We start from the raw sequence: 15,764 nt of genomic DNA, 5'->3' as shown, positions 1-15,764 counted from the left end.
CCTTTGCCTCCAAATGCTGGGACTAGAGGTGTGTGCCACCATGCCCACTTCTTGGCATGCTTTTTGATGAATAACCAGTACTATTCAGGTGAATTCACTTCTGGGCTTTCTTTGATTTTCTTCTTTCAGACTAATAACATTTTAATTAATTCTTTCATACAATGTATTTCGAACATATTCAACCTGTACTGCCCACCTTCCCACCCCTCCCGATCCCATACCCTCATTTTAAACAAAATAGCCCATCAAGTTCACTTTGTTCTTTTGGTCTGCTCAGGAGTGCAGGACCATTCACTGGACTGTGGTTGACCCACTAGGAGCCACACCCTTAAAGAAAACCGACTTCCTCCTCTAGAAGCTGCCAACTGTCGATAGTTTTCAGTTAGGAGTGGGAGCTTGTGAGTTCCTCCCCACTTCTTGCCAAAGAGTTAACTGGCTTGTCTTTTGTTTGTTTGTTTGTTTGGGTTTGGGTTTTCAAGACAGGGTTTCTCCATGATTGTCCTGGGACTCTGGAGACCAGGCTAGCCTCAAACTTAGAGATCCTCCTAGCGTTTTTCTTTGTTAGAAGCCATCTAGGAAAGGCTGTGGCAAGCAAGTGAGAGTTTTCTGGAGACAGCCCACCATTTTGAATGGCTACAATGGGTATGCTCTGAGATGCAGGGTCCTAAGAAATTTCATCCCAGGATTGCTTCTTGCTGCTGATATCCCTTTCCTGCCAAGATTATGTAGCCTAATGATTCCCAGGCTAGCCCACTCTATTGGGCAGATCTCCTGCAGGATCAATATGAACATGTAGCAATGCTGTGTAGACAAATGGATGATTTCATAATTCCTGATAATGATTTTACAGAACTCCTAAATTGATATAAGTAATTTCAACCCCTCTTCCCTGTAGAATAAAAGCTGCAAACAGAGATCTGTAAGCCTTCATGTATCACAGGCTAATTGCACTAGGAAAGGAAAACAGGCTTGGAACAGATTTATTTATAATCAAGGAAAACAGTTCTTCTAGGTAGGGAATGAGGCTACTATCTGATAACTAAAGGTCATAAACTGGGAATGGACAATTTGTTACAGGTGTAAAGACAGATTAAATGACGAACTAGTCTGTCTATACAAGACTTCAGAATGAGAGACAAGGCAGATGATTTGTCTCCTGACAAAACCATGTTAACTTATGACATGAAAATTATTGCTTTAAACTTATAATGAACTTATGGAGCTCGTAACAGATAATGACTCTTCACTCAGGTACGAGTCTTAATGGAAAGGCATGGAAAGTCTTATTGATCTATGACATGAACTAGTACCTTAAACTTACTATGAACTTACGGAATATAAAAATGATTAGAAACCATGTGACCAGTTACCATGAGAAAGTATAAAAACTAAGAACTACAATAAAATTACAGTGTAGCCTTCTTTGGCTTCATCCAGTATGCAGGTCTCTGTCTTCCTTCCTTCCTTCATTTCTCTTTTTTTCTTTCTCTGGTTTACAAATGAACTCTGAACCTCTTTCCTAGCCAGCAAAGAGCACGTGAGCCAGAGAGAAAAGAGCCCTAGTAATTAAGCTTTTTTCTTAATTCCCTGGTGTTATCAGCAGGCCCTAATTGCCAGAAATCAGCAGCTTTTGGCCACAGAGTAGCAAAGAGTTAAAGAGGAGAGTTAATAGCCAAAAGTCATCAGATGCTTTTGGCCCCAATCACTACCCTTTGCTGCATTCCTTGGGTACCTGAACTGGATGCTGGGCTGAACTCTGGCTTGCCTGCCCTCACTTTCTCCCTCCCTCCTTCCTCCTCTCTCCCTCTTCTCCCCCCACTCTTTCTATATAGGGTCTCCTGTACTCCAGGGGAGCCTTGATCTGACTAGGTAACCAAAGATGACCTTGAATCCCTGATCTTCCTGCTTCTACCTCCAAGTACTATGATTGCAGGCAGGCGCATATTACCACATTTGGCTCTGTGGTGCCTAGAGATGGAACTCAGGGCTTTGTGCCTCAGGGATAGGCAAACACTCTGACAATGGAGATCCATTCCAGCTCCTCATTTCTGTTCTGAAGATAAATGTATATATTTTTATGGCAGTACCATGCTGGTTTGATTACTACTGCTTTATAATATAGTTTGAAATCAGGTGGTATAATAAACTTTCTTCTTTTGGCTCATGCCTGCCTTGGCTATTTTTGTTGTTATTACTCCATAGAAATTTTAGAATTAAAGGGCTAGAGAAATGGCTCAGCCATAAGAGCACTTATTGTTCTTCCAGAGGGCATGGGTTTGGTCCCAAGCACCCACACACCATCTGTAACTCCAGTTCAGGGAATGTGATGACCTCTTCTGGCCACTGGTGGTACCAGGCATACAACGGTGTCTTAGTCAGGGTTTCTATTCCTGCACAAACATCATGACCAAGAAGCAAGTTGAGGAGGAAAAGGTTTATTCAGCTTACTTCCAAATTGCTGTTGATCACCAAAGGAAGTCAGGACTGGAACTCAAGCAGGTCAGAAAGCAGGAGTTGATGCAGAGGCCATGGAGAGATGTTCCTTACTGGCTTGCTTCCCCTGGCTTTCTCAGCCTGCTCTCTTATAGAACCCAAGACTTCCAGCCCAGGGATGGCACCACCCACAAAGGGCCCTACCCCCTTGATCACTAATTGAGAAAATGCCCCACAGCTGGATCTCATGGAGGCATTTCCCCAACTGAAGCTCCCTTCTCTGTGATAACTCCAGCCTGTGTCAAGTTGGCATACAAAGCCAGCCAGTACACACGGGATGTGCAGATGTTCATAGTGGTAACATATACATAAGAAATTTTAGGATTAAGTTTCCTACTTCTCTGAAATATGACACTAAAGTTCTGATAGGAATTGCTTCGAGTCTGTAGGCTGTTTTAAATAGTGTGCACATTTCAACACCATTAACTCTTCCCATATGTGAAGATGGGGTATTTTCCCACTTATTTGTACATAAACAATGTTTCTAAACAAGTATTTATATATAAAAGACAAAGGTTGAAAATCAACAGCAGGGTGGTACTGCTGAGGTCCCTGGCATGCTCTCTCTCTCTCTCTCTCTCTCTCCCCTGCCCCTGTGTGTGTGTGTGTGTGTGTGTGTGTGTGTGTGTGTGTGAGAGAGAGAGAGAGAGAGAGAGAGAGAGAGAGAGAGAGAGAGGAGAGAGGTCAATGAGTTAATGTTAGATATCTTGCTCAGTTGTTCTTCACCTTGTTTTTGAGGCGGGGTCTCTTGCTGACCCTGGAGTTCACCAATTCCTCTAGGATCACTGCTAGCAAACCCCAGGGACCCTCCTGTCTCTGTGTCTCTGGTGCTGGAATTACACAGGCACACCACTGTGCCTGGGTGTTTCTGTAGGTGCTGGTGGTCTACTCGGAAGTCCCGATGCTCGCGTGGTGAGCTCTTTACCCCCTGAGCCTTCTCTCCATCACCTGCTTGTAGTCTTCTGTCCCCTTCTGGTGGGAAAGGCAAGGGCATTGCATGGTAAATATCTTCACATTTCAACTTCAATGCTTCTCGTGTACTATTGTAAAATAAGCAGTGAGTCACGACAAGCTTTTGTTTGCTTGTTTGTTTGTTTGTTTGTTTGTACTAGTTATGGAACATAGGTCCTTGTAGCCATGGAATTCTTCATCTAGACCAGGCTGCCCTCAAATTTGCAAGGTTCCCCCGACCGCCTTCCAAGTACTGAGATTATAGGTGGGGCACACCAGGATGTTTTAAAAATTAAATTGAGTTGTGCAATTGAGGACAAAAAAAATCACAGCCTCTCACGCATGGTAGAAGCATGTTCTATCATGAGCTGTCATAAAGGTGTACTAAAACTATACATGTATTAACATACATAATTGTTTAGATGCTGCATGTGTTTCTATATGTACTCTATGTGTGTGCAAACAGTGGTTTGCTGATAAATGTGTAATATAATGAGCTCCCCTGAAGAAAAGATATAAGTATATACATATATAGATTTATTAAGAGCTTTCTGAAAATAAAAACCTCAGTATAAAGGGCTGTGTACTTGACTTACAGACAATGAAATATACAACACGTTCTTTTAGAAGAGTGGTCTCATGTATCTCAGGCTTGCCCTGAACTCACCATGTGGTTCGCTGTGGGGATTACAGTCAGGTACTGCCACACACAGTTTATGCAGTGTGAGGCATTGAACCCAGGACTTCATGCATGCTAGTCGAGCATTCTATCAACTGAGCTACAGCCCCAGCTCCCATGGTACTCTTTGTTGTAAATATAACTCGCTGGTGCTTGCAAGGTTATTGATTTTTACTGGACATTTATTTCTATAGCCCACCTATGATTTCAGTCCAACCACACATTGACAAATGGAATCATAGTCAATAAAGACAGGCGATGACAGAATACAGGCCTGATTTGTAGCTTGCCAATTTCCTTAGTGTAAACACTTCTGTTGTGGCTGGTTTCAAGCTTCCTGTGTGACATCACTGAAGGGGGAAGAGAGCACAGAGGTGCACTGGGGAGCCACAATAGATGCAGGGAGGCACAGGAGCATAGCTAAGCCAGTTGTGATAGCACATGTTTGAAATCCTAGCACCCAAGAGGGAGGCAGAGACAGGAAGACAGCACAGGTCCAAAACCAGCCCTCTCTACATAGTGAGTTCCAGGCCAGCAGGGGCCGTAGAGTGAGGTCCTGTTTCAAAATAGACAAACAAGAACATAAATAATAATAAAATATGGAAAAATAACCAAGAAGTGATGGGTTTGAGTTTTTTAACCTTGATTTTAAGTGTTAATTTATAAAATACAGTGGTGAAGGCAGAACTCATGGTTGGGAAGCCTTGAGTTTGACACCTAGCCTCACGAACTAGGAGCTTAGCTAAGGGACAAAACTGAGTGACTGAGTCACCAGTACCTCATATGAGCTCTACAAACCTCAGGCACCCAAGATTTTCAGTCAACAACACAGCTATTTCATTCTTACATTTATCTATCTATCTATCTATCTATCTATCTATCTACCTACCTACTACCTACCTACCTACCTACCTACCTACCTACCTATCTATCTATCTATCTATCTATCTATCTATCTATCTATCTATCTGTTTTCATGTATTTATTGTGTGTGTGTGTGTGTGAGAGCGTGTGTGAACAACTTATGGAAGTTGCCTTCCACAACGTGGATCCCAAGGATTGAACCCAGGCTATTTGGCTTGGGAACATGGGCCCTTATCTGTCTCAAAAAACAAAGAAGTACTGGGCATGGTGGCACATGACTTTAATCTCAGTACTCTGGAGACAAAGTTTAGGGGATCTCTGAATTCGAGGCCACCCTGGTTACAGAGAGAGTTCCAAGTCAGCCAGGACTACTCGGAGAAACCTTGTCTTCAAAAACAAAACAAAACAAAAGTAAATATGATTTAAATTTAATTGCTTTCCAATGAAATTTCATCTGAAAATGAACCTGTATCTGAACCAATATAAGGAATTCCCAAACTAGCTCTTAAGAAAGGCGGGTCTCTTGTTTGTATTTTGCAGATAAAGAAAGCGAGAATCCCATAAACGTGAGGGGAGCAGCTTGCCCAGGGAAAGCACAACCCTGCGCAGCCCTGCAGTGCTCTCAGCGTGTAGCTCGGGGGTGCGACTCGGAGAAGCGGCGCAGGTAGACGCAGACCTGCGCTCTGCAGAGAGCCCTCATGGCCACTAGAGGGACACGCGCCCCCTTAGGGGAGGCGGAGCCTGCTGGACGCGCGCATGCGCCCAGAAGGATGTGATGGTACCAGCTCGGGCGAAGGGCGAGACGGTGGCCGAGAAGGCGCCGGGAGGCGGACGGTGGCCGAGAAGGACCGGCATGGAGCACCTGGAGCGCTGTGCGTGGTTTCTCCGCGGGACACTGGTGAGGGCGGCGGTGCGGCGCCACCTGCCCTGGGTGCTGGTGGCCGCCATGCTGGTGGGCTCGGTCCTCAAGGAGCTGTCTCCGCTGCCCGATTGCTACCTAAGCAACAAGCGCAACGTCCTCAACGTGTGAGTGCATCAGGCTCCGGCCCCCGCGCCCCAAGAAGCCGGTTGGATGCTGGAGTGGGCGAGTCATCTGGAGGGAGCCCCGTGTTGACAGCCGCGTCCACGCGCGTGTCGCGACTCTGGGACCCTGGGAAAGCGAGTGACACTCGCGCCTAGTATTTGAGCATTCCGATAGGAGGATCGAGTTGGTGACGGGTGGGTTATAAGTGACAGTGGGTACACTGGAGCGGCTGTTCCCACAGCCTCAGAGTTAGGCGCTCGCCCCTGTCCTGTTTGGGGAGAGGCCACCTTCCTCCTGCCCCGGCTAGTCAGACACCCCTCTCCTAACGACTGTGGCAAAAAAAAAAAACCCATCGTTGTCTTAAAGACCACCTCTAGAGCCACCCACCACCCTGAGAGCTTTTGCCCTCCCGGCCCTATGTTGGTAGAAGCGTGAAGCCTTTCGTGCTGGTGACCTTTCTCCTGGATCTCCTTGGACTTTCTCAATACTCTAAAGTGCATGGCAGTTACCCAGGAAAACAACCCCAGCCGACCTTGCTGGGACGTCTCTCTATCTCCACTTAACTTCTTCCCTAGTCCTTTAAAAACACTTACATGGCAAATTATTGCACAACACTTCGTTGGAGCAATACGGGGAGTCTGGAAGATGAAATTTCTCCTTCCAGGTGAACTTAATGCTTCGGACTAGTGTCTCCAGGTTGCGGAGAATCTGCCTCTCTCTTGTTAATCTACTTCAAACCGGGTTTTCTCTTTTGGGCAGCTGGGTCGGGTTTCTGGCAGAGCTTGGCTTTAACAAGGCTTTCCCTGTCAAGCCCGTGAATGTTTTAGTGATGGGCTCATTGGTGGTGTCTGAGAAACTACTGGAACCTGGGGAAGAAGCATCCTGACCTTGGCCCACCTTCATCCTTACCCACTTGTAGTGGCTGATCTAAGAATAGAGAGTAAGGGAGGCAGTTCTTCCAGATCTCTTTTGTGTGTGTTCTGCCCAGATCTCCAGGTCAGCCAGCTCTCATGAGCACAGAGGCAGACATGGCCGATGTTGCTTTATCTGGCCTAATGAACCAGGAGCCCAGCAGCCTGGCACACCAATTTCTGTTGTTTAGGGGTAGCCATGGATTCTAATGTTTTGTTCCAAGATATGATGCTGATTAATAGGAGGGAACTGGCACTGACTCATTGAATCTGGAAGAGATTTTAAGAACGCCTTTTCTAGCTGAGGGAACTGAGGCCTGAAGATAAATAAGAGTCAGAGTCAGGATTCAAACCCTGGTCTTGTAGCTTGAAGTAAAGCCCTTTCTTCCTTCCTTTCTCTCTCTCTTTCTCTCTCCCTTTCTTTCTTCCTTCCCTCCTTCCTTCTTTCCTTTCTTTCTTTCTTTAAAGATTAATTTATTTATTTTATGTATATGAGTATACTATAGCTGTCTTCATACACACCAGAAGAGGGCATCAGATCTCATTACAGATGGTGTTGAGCCACCATGTGATTCCAGGACCTCCGGAAGAGCAGTCGGTGCTCTTACCCGCTGAGCCATCTCTCCAGCCTGTAAAGCTCTTTCTTATAAGACTTACCAGCTTTGTAGAAAAGAACACTAGTGTGGTAGAAAAGATATGGACTTTGAGGCTGTGTAAAGTGGCTCAATCTGTTTGCTGTTGTGTATGTGGCCTTGGCAAAGTTCAGTTTTCTGAGCTATCTGTAAAATGGGTCATATGAAGGCCGTCCATACAACTCAGTTGAACTCACATAGAACTGGGTGTGGTACCTATAATGGCACTACTTAAGAGGTGGAAGCAGGAAGGTCCAGAGTTCGAGACTATCCTCAACTACATAGGCAGTTTGAGACAGCCTGGGCTATACTTAGAAAAAAAAAAAAGAGACCCCTTCCTCCTCAGCTGATTGTGAATGTGTGTGAACGTACCCGACATTTGATAGGCACTCAGCTACCGCTTTCCTGAGAAAATAACCTAACTGGAAAATTTCAGGCCCTGGATTTGAACCTCAATCTACCACTATGACCTCCACTTTGGCTCAATGCTATATATCTATATGGCTCAGTGTCACCTTACAGAGTTATGGATTAACTAGTGTCAGTACTTAGGGAATAAAGGATGTGTAAGCATGTATTAAGGAATAAAAGGGTGTAGCTGTTGGGATGGCCAGCGTCGATGGGTTTTAAATAACTTCCCTTGGGAGCATGACAACACTGTTTCCTTTCTACCAAGTCTGTTTTTCACCTGCGCTTTCTCCCTCTGTCAGGTATTTTGTTAAATTGGCCTGGGCCTGGACAGTCTGTCTCCTCCTGCCTTTCATTGCCCTCACCAACTACCACCTGACGGGCAAGACCAGCCTGGTCCTGCGGCGGTTGAGCACCCTCCTCGTGGGCACAGCCATCTGGTATATCTGCACAGCCCTCTTCTCCAACATTGAGCACTACACAGGCAACTGTTACCAGTCCCCGGCCCTGGAGGGCATCAGACAGGAGCATCGCAGCAAGCAGCAGTGCCACCGAGAAGGGGGCTTCTGGCATGGCTTTGACATCTCCGGCCACTCCTTCCTACTGACCTTCTGTGCGCTCATGATCGTGGAGGAGATGGCCGTGCTGCAGGACGTGAAGACGGATCGCAGCCACCACCTGCACGCTGCCATCACCACCCTGGTTGTCGCCCTGGGCTTCCTGACCTTCATCTGGGTGTGGATGTTTCTGTGCACGGCCATTTATTTCCACGACTTGACCCAGAAAGTGTTCGGCACCATGTTCGGTTTGTTGGGCTGGTACGGGACATATGGGTATTGGTATCTGAAGTCTTTCTCTCCGGGACTTCCTCCCCAGAGCTCTAGTTTGACTTTGAAGCAAGATACTTACAAGAAATGAAAGAGAAGGACATAGGGACAGGAGGACAATGGTTAATAGGGTTCCCACCTACTTTGTCCAGTGACTGGCTGAATTATCCCTCCCATTTCAGGGAGGACCCTACCTAGGTACCTTTGGAGCGGGAGACGGCTGAGGAACAAGCTTAGTCCTCAGGCTCTGCTGGCGGTGCCACGGTGTTGCCAGCAGCGCTCTTCCTTTCAAATTCTTCTCATCTCTAACAAGATGTGACCTTAATCTGTTCCCAGAGGGAAAGCTAAGCTCAGCAGAGGGATAGCAGACAGCCTCATCGGTGGGTCAAGGGAAAACCAGGGCTTCAGGACTCTCTGCTGTGGCCTCCCTGGCTCTGGTTCGCTTTAGAGTTTAGTGGCCACAGTAACGCTGTTCACTTAACAGCGTTCCTCCATGGCCGACTCTGAGAATAAGCCTTTGTCTCTGGCAGGTTCTTTGTTAAATACCCCAATGCCTAAAGGACACTCCCTGGCTGTAGCGTCCATGTCCTCTATGTAGCATCCATGACCTCTGGAGGATGTTAATGTTGCACCGGGCTGTGATTCCCAACAGGGGCCCGTGACCCTGCAGTGCCTGAATGATTGTTGTTGCTGCTGTTTTGTTTCTCTGTGTAGCCCTGCGTGTTCTGCAACTCGTTCTGTAGACCAGGCTGGCCTCAAACTCAGAGATCTGCCTGCCTCTGCTGGGTTAAAGGCGTGCTCCACCACTGCCCAGCACTTGGATGGTTTTTGTTTTTGTTTTTTTTCCCCCTCTGTCCACACTGTGTATTGTTATGTGTTGGGTTTTGGAGTAGTAACAGAGAACCCCATTTTCTCCCTTCTCCCCTGAGTGACTGCTCTATGGTTTTAATCATTACTACTCCATTTGTTCTTTGTTGGCAAAGCTATATAATACCACACCTTGGCATGTGAAAATTGTTTTGAGGAGTTTTTGTTTTTTAGAACACTAACTTTTTATATAAACCAAATTCTTGGCTTATTGTATGAAACCCTACTTCATAGGATTGTTCCCTCTCTTAGGAATATAACTGGAGCCAGGGAGGCATGGTGCTGAATGCCTTTAATCCCAGCACCGGGAAGGCAGAGGCAGGTAGATCTCTGTGAGTTTGAGGTTACCCTGCCAGGGCCCCATTGTGAGATCCTGACTCAAAAACAAAACAAAACAAAACAAAAAAAAACAAAAAAAGAAAGAGAGAAAGGAAGGAAGAATAGCCCTGAGAAGCAGACTTTTATTATTTGATGGATTTTAAGCTGAGAGAGTACTTCAGTCAAGTGCTCATTTGTCCTAAGGCTTTCCTACCCACTGACTGGTGATAGAGACAGAATAGGGTTTGGGGACCTCTTAGGACCATAGGACAAGTGCCACAGCCTAAGGGATTTTTACCTTTGGAGATTATGATAATTTACAAGTGAGATAAAATGTTAACCTGATTCAGGAAGGCGGCCGGCATGCAAAGCCCCCCACCTGTATTACATATGGCCGCCATGCAAAGTCATCCACATTACTTAGCCCCATGACCTTGGCTCTGCATCTCTTCTTCAGCTCACCAACAGAACAACTGTGGGGTGGGTGTGGGTGGAGGTGGGTGGGGGGCATTCAAGAGCCGTGAAAGTCTTTCTCTTTAGCACTTCCCGGCTTCCAGCCACGTCATCCTGTGGCCTCCACCATGACTGTTAGGGTAAGAAGTCTTGTCATCCTCGTCCCACGTGACAGGCTTCCAATCTGATGAGAAGGCCCTTTCTGCCCCCAGGTGATCACCTTAAGCCTGGCACAGCTAAGACCTGGCATTTGGATGATGACCCTTGAAGCTGCTTTGATGCCCCCTCCCTATCAGAGCTGGCTAATGAAATTAACTGATAAGCTTCGGCTTGACCGACCTGACTCAGGCTCGGGTTGTTCAGTGCTTAGTAAATTAAGAGAAATCTCTTTCTTTTTCTTTGAATTTTAGTATTTTTTTAATTTTTAATTTAATTTAATCTTTTGAGTCAGGGTTTTACTATGCAGCCCTAGTTGGTCTGGAACTCACTCTGTAAACCAGGCTGGTCTCAGATTCACAGAGATCTACCTGCCTGCCTCTGTTTCCTAAGTGCTGGGGTTAAAGGTATACTAAGATTAAAGCCATCACATCTGGCTACTAAGTATTTTTTTTTAAATATAATAATCTATTTAAAATATGTATTTTATAATTCTGTTGAGCTACAGGTCAACTTGACCAATTACTATTTAAGATGTAAGATGTTGTCACCAAAGGGGAAGAAAAGCAGGCAGTAAGGAGTCCCATGATGCTTTGCTGGGCTGACGGTGGACTAAAAGGATGTTTGACTGTCTGGGAGTGTCCACCTATCTCCCCCAGGTAGGAATGGGCCTGGGGATGAAGGTAGGGCTGGTCCCCAGGAGAAGTCTCTCAAGCTTCATGTTCACAACAGAAGGGGCAGACCCAGGACCTAGCCAGAGGCTCATTTGTCACACTGGGGCTCCAGGTATTTTTCTCACGTGGTCTGACCAGGTTTAACATTATATCGACAACACATGGGAACTCTCAGTCACTCAGCGTTCTCTGCATTTTAGATGGATTAAATCATACATGCTTATACTTGATACTCTTCCCTCTCTGCTCTGGGTGGGGTGGCGGGGTGGAGCCCAGGGTTCTGTGCATGCTGGGCAGGCTACACCCCGAGTTCCTCAGAGCCCTTGCCTTCTCAGGAGCATGCCTTCCCTCCTGTGGAAGGAAGCATGGCATGGGTGAGCGTTTGGGCTTGGGCAGCCATGAGGTGTAGGTGTGAATGTTGGCATCCCTCCCAGACCACCTGACCAGTGCGCAAGCCCTTGTTGGCCTTGTCTGTAAAGCGGAGGTGATTCTTTTAGCACTTAAAGGAAATCTCATGTAAGATGCTGAGCACGAGTGCTGCATAGGTTACTGTCTCCCCAGCTTCCTCTTGACAGCACTCAGAGCGTTCTGGCTCCTGTAGAGAAAGTAAAGGAATCAGTGTCTCTTGAGGAAACGCTCAGAGCCTGGCTCCCCGTGGAAAGTCTCATGTCATCCTTCAAAGTATCTGTTGTCCCTTGGTGGACATCTGACTAGAGTCATGCCATGCCTTTGCTCCCCTGCATGGAGGTTTGTTCACTAGCTTCCATGTGCATCCGGCACTGTCTGGGAACCAGACTGCATTCAGAGAATGGCTCATGCCACTGTTACATACCCACAGTCCATGTGTAGATAAGCGAATTAAAGGGCACTTGAGAAATGGAGCCCACATTCCCGAGTTTGGTGTGTTCCTTCCTTTCTGTGTGCTTTTAATTTAACTTTTTAATTTTAACTTTTAAATGAAGTTGTGTGTGTGTGTGTGTGTGTGTGTGTGTGTGTTTTGTGCACACCATGGCATACATGTGAAGATCAGAGGACAACTTGCACGAGCCAGTTCTCTCCTACCATAGAGGACTTTCAGGTCATGCTTGGCAGCAAGGGCCTTTGCCACGGGGCTATCGTGTTGACCTTAGTGTTAAATCTTTATTATTATTCATGTGTGTATAATACAGGTGTTTGTACGTGTGTGCCACAATGTACGTGTGGAAGTCAGATGACAACTTTGTGGAGTTGGTTCTCTCCTATCATGTGGACCTTGGGGATTGAGCCTTGTCCTTTAGGCTTGTCAGCTCGTGTTTTTACCCACTAAGCCCATGGACCTGCCCAAACTCAGCCCAATTTCTCATCCTTTCATAGAAGGAACTTCATAGCTGGAGTTTCTCAGGATGGTTCTGCTAAGTCCTTTGTCCTAAGTACAGCTGTCACTCAGCCTGCTTTTCTCTGTCATTGGATCCTGAGGTCTGGGTCAGCCAGGCCTGGGAGTTGTCCCCTTGGCAGAAAGACAGAGGTAGATCTCACAGACAGACTGCTGAAGAGCAGAGACAGCCTACTGGGATAAGGTCACTTTGCAGCCCTGGAACTCTCCAAGCACAAAATAGCATTTTATGCCCTTACGCCCACTCACTGTCAGTCTGACCTGCTTGGCACCTCTCAGCAGTGTGTGTCGAAAGCCCATTGGATCCGAGATTAGAATCTTCTCACGCTGTTTGGCCCTGCAGCAGCAGCCAACTCTAAAGTCTGCTGCAAGCTAGGTACAGGCTGGGTGTCTCCCACTTAGGTGTTTGTTCTCAGAGCAGTCCCCTTCCTAGCTAAAGCTGTGCACTGGGTTATAAAGGTGAGTGTGAGCAGGCCTACGTTTCAGGGAAAAGAGTCCATGCCACCATCAAGCGCCCTGAGTGTTAGGGCAAAGTTAGGACCCGAGTACATTGAACAGAAAACCTGTTACCTAGGGACCCAGAAACACATTCATGGAAGGTAATGTTCCTTTTGGTCTGAAAGGGTGGAGAAGAAGCCAAACACTCCTCCAGGAAAGGAGGAAGCCAAGGTGGGGAGAGCACACCCAAAACCATGCAGGTAGTCCCATGGCTTCTGTTTAGAGGGAGAGCCTGGCTTCTCTCATTTCCTTTCCTTCTTTCCTTCTTTCCTTCTTGTTTTCTTTCTCCCTTCCTTCCTTCCTTCCTTCCTTCCTTCCTTCCTCCCTTTCTTTTGTTTTTGTTTTTGATTTTTTTGTTTGTTTTGTTTTTCCAGACAGGGTCTTTCTGTGTAGCCCTGGCTGTCCTGGAACTTACTCTGTAGACCAGGCTGGCCTCGAACTCAGAGATCCGCCTGCCTCTGCCTCCCAAGCGCTGGGATTAAAGGCACACCTTGCTTTGATGCAAACGGCTCTGGGCTGCTGTTAGAAAGCCTGTCCTTGGCCAGGTCCACCACTGCTTTTCTCTGCTGTTCTGTGATCTTGAACCAGGAACAGCGTCTCTGGGCCTCACTCTCCTCACCTGATAAGCCAGAGGTAGACCGCATGGGTCGAGGTTACTCGGGTAACTCCTGAAACCCTGGGATCCGCTCAGAATATTCTCAGTTTCTCTGTTTTGCTTGGTGAAAAGTTCCCCTGAGCTCCTGACTTATTTTAGGAAAGGACATGGAAAAATAACTCGTGCTTGGGTCGAGTGGCAGCTGGCTTCCCGGTGAGTGACAGGGAGCAAACTGCAGGCTGCAGCTGATCACCGCCCACCTCCTTTTTCTCTGTGTGAACATCTGGATGAGTTCTGACCTGAGCACTTGGGCCCACGTGGGTTTTCTCAGCACAGGGAAGCAAACCCAATTCCCAGCTTAGGCACCACTGGGGAGTGTTCTAATAACCACTAGAGAATGTCTGGGGAGTTTTACAGTTGATCACACAGTGCAGAGCACAGATACTGCCCTGCCTCAGGGAAAGGGCGGCAGATTGGCTCCACCTGTACAGATGACGACCCAGTGGTAGTCATACTGAATACACGCAGATCTAACCATCTCAAGTAGGGATTATTCCAGGAACCCAGATGCTGACAAGTCATGCAAATGATTGTCATTCCTCACTAATAATTGAACACAGTCACTATAACGAATGAGTGATGTATGTGGGTATGTGGCGTCAACGGTGAAGGCAGAAAAATCTGGGCTGTGTGTCCTTGGCCAGGTTAACCTCTAAGCCTGATTCTGGAGTTCAAGCTTCGATAACAGTGCTGGGTTTCACTCAGCAGGCACAGGCTGGGAGAAGAGGAGCCCTGGAGTACTGAAACCTGCTGGGCACAGGGGACATAGCATGAAGTCAGGAACATGGCCATACCTCCTGCGAGTGCTGCCAGCCAAGCAGACAGTAGAATGAGTGACCCCTAAAAGTGCACGGACTGTCCAGAGTAGAGTGTTTCTCAGTCAGGACAAGTAACGGAGAAGAGCAATTTATATGGGGGAAAGATGTTTAGGTTTGTTTCAAAGATGTATTTGTTTATTTTATGTTTATGAGTACACTGTCTTCAGACACACCAGAAGAGGCCATCAGATCCCATTACAGGTGGTTGTGACCCACCATGTGGTTGCTGGGAATTGAACTCAGGACCTCTGGAAGAGCTGTCAGTGCTCTTAACTCCTGAGCCACCTCTCCAGCCCTAGTTTTTGTCTCTTTGAGATAGGCTCTCACGTTTTATCCATGGCTGGCCTGGAACTCATGGAGGTCTATCTGCCTCTTGACTGCTGGGATTAAAGGTGTGCACTACCACAGCCTGAATCAAAAGGTTTATTTTGTGCACAGTTTTGAAAGATTTCTGTTCACGGCACGACTGACTCCATTAGCAGAACGTCACAGCGGCAGGAGCATGTAGAAGAGAGACAACTCTCCTCTGGCAGCCAGGGAGCCGGGTAACCCAAGCGCTTAGTAAGCAGTCAGGAAGATCAGGAGTTCAAGGTCATCCTCAGATCCATAACAAGTGTGTGGCCAGCTGGAGCTACATGCAACTCTGTTTTAAAACAAAGGCTCATCCTCTGGGACCCAGTTGGCGGGTCCTCCCTGCCTCACCTTCCACGGTTCCACTATCTACCTGTGCTCTATTTAGATTTGGAGTCCAAACCATTGGTAGGTCAAAGCATTAGTGGTCTGCTGTCTCTGGGACACGCCCACAGACACTCTGCTTCCCTAATCTCCCAGGCATCTCCTGGTCTGACAGGTTGACAGAGTTAACCATCACACTGCCTTGATGTCATCGCTCAGGCAGATACCATCTGCCTAAAGCAGTTACACAAAAGGAGTGAGGAATTTAGCCAGAGCGCCTGAGCTCATACCCCAGCTCCATAGGCATGCTGGCTGTGTGATGATGGGCAAATTCCTTAACCTCCCCATGCTCTAGTTTCCATAGCACTATGGGGATGGATTAACACTGGGGAAATCCTTAGAGCAGGGCTCAGCACTTGGGGGACACTTTAGGAGTGGCTTCCCGATGCATGTAGAGTCCTAAGTTTGCCATCACTGCCACTTCTCCAC

General features: G+C 47.1%; 1 protein-coding gene across 1 annotated transcript; it reads left to right on the top strand.

Moving 5' to 3' along the window:
* The first annotated feature begins 5,736 nt into the window (after positions 1–5,736).
* Positions 5,737–12,152, top strand: Fitm2 (fat storage inducing transmembrane protein 2). Its single transcript, XM_031372671.1, has 2 exons — positions 5,737–6,013; positions 8,265–12,152. The coding sequence occupies exons 1-2, from the start codon at positions 5,763–5,765 to the stop codon at positions 8,878–8,880; spliced, it is 867 nt and encodes a 288-aa protein (XP_031228531.1). The 5' UTR covers positions 5,737–5,762; the 3' UTR covers positions 8,881–12,152.
* The last annotated feature ends 3,612 nt before the right edge of the window (positions 12,153–15,764 follow it).

This window comes from Mastomys coucha, unplaced genomic scaffold (assembly GCF_008632895.1).
Source record: "Mastomys coucha isolate ucsf_1 unplaced genomic scaffold, UCSF_Mcou_1 pScaffold15, whole genome shotgun sequence".
NCBI classification, from domain to species: domain Eukaryota; kingdom Metazoa; phylum Chordata; class Mammalia; order Rodentia; family Muridae; genus Mastomys; species Mastomys coucha.
This window is presented reverse-complemented; position numbering and strand designations above follow the sequence as displayed.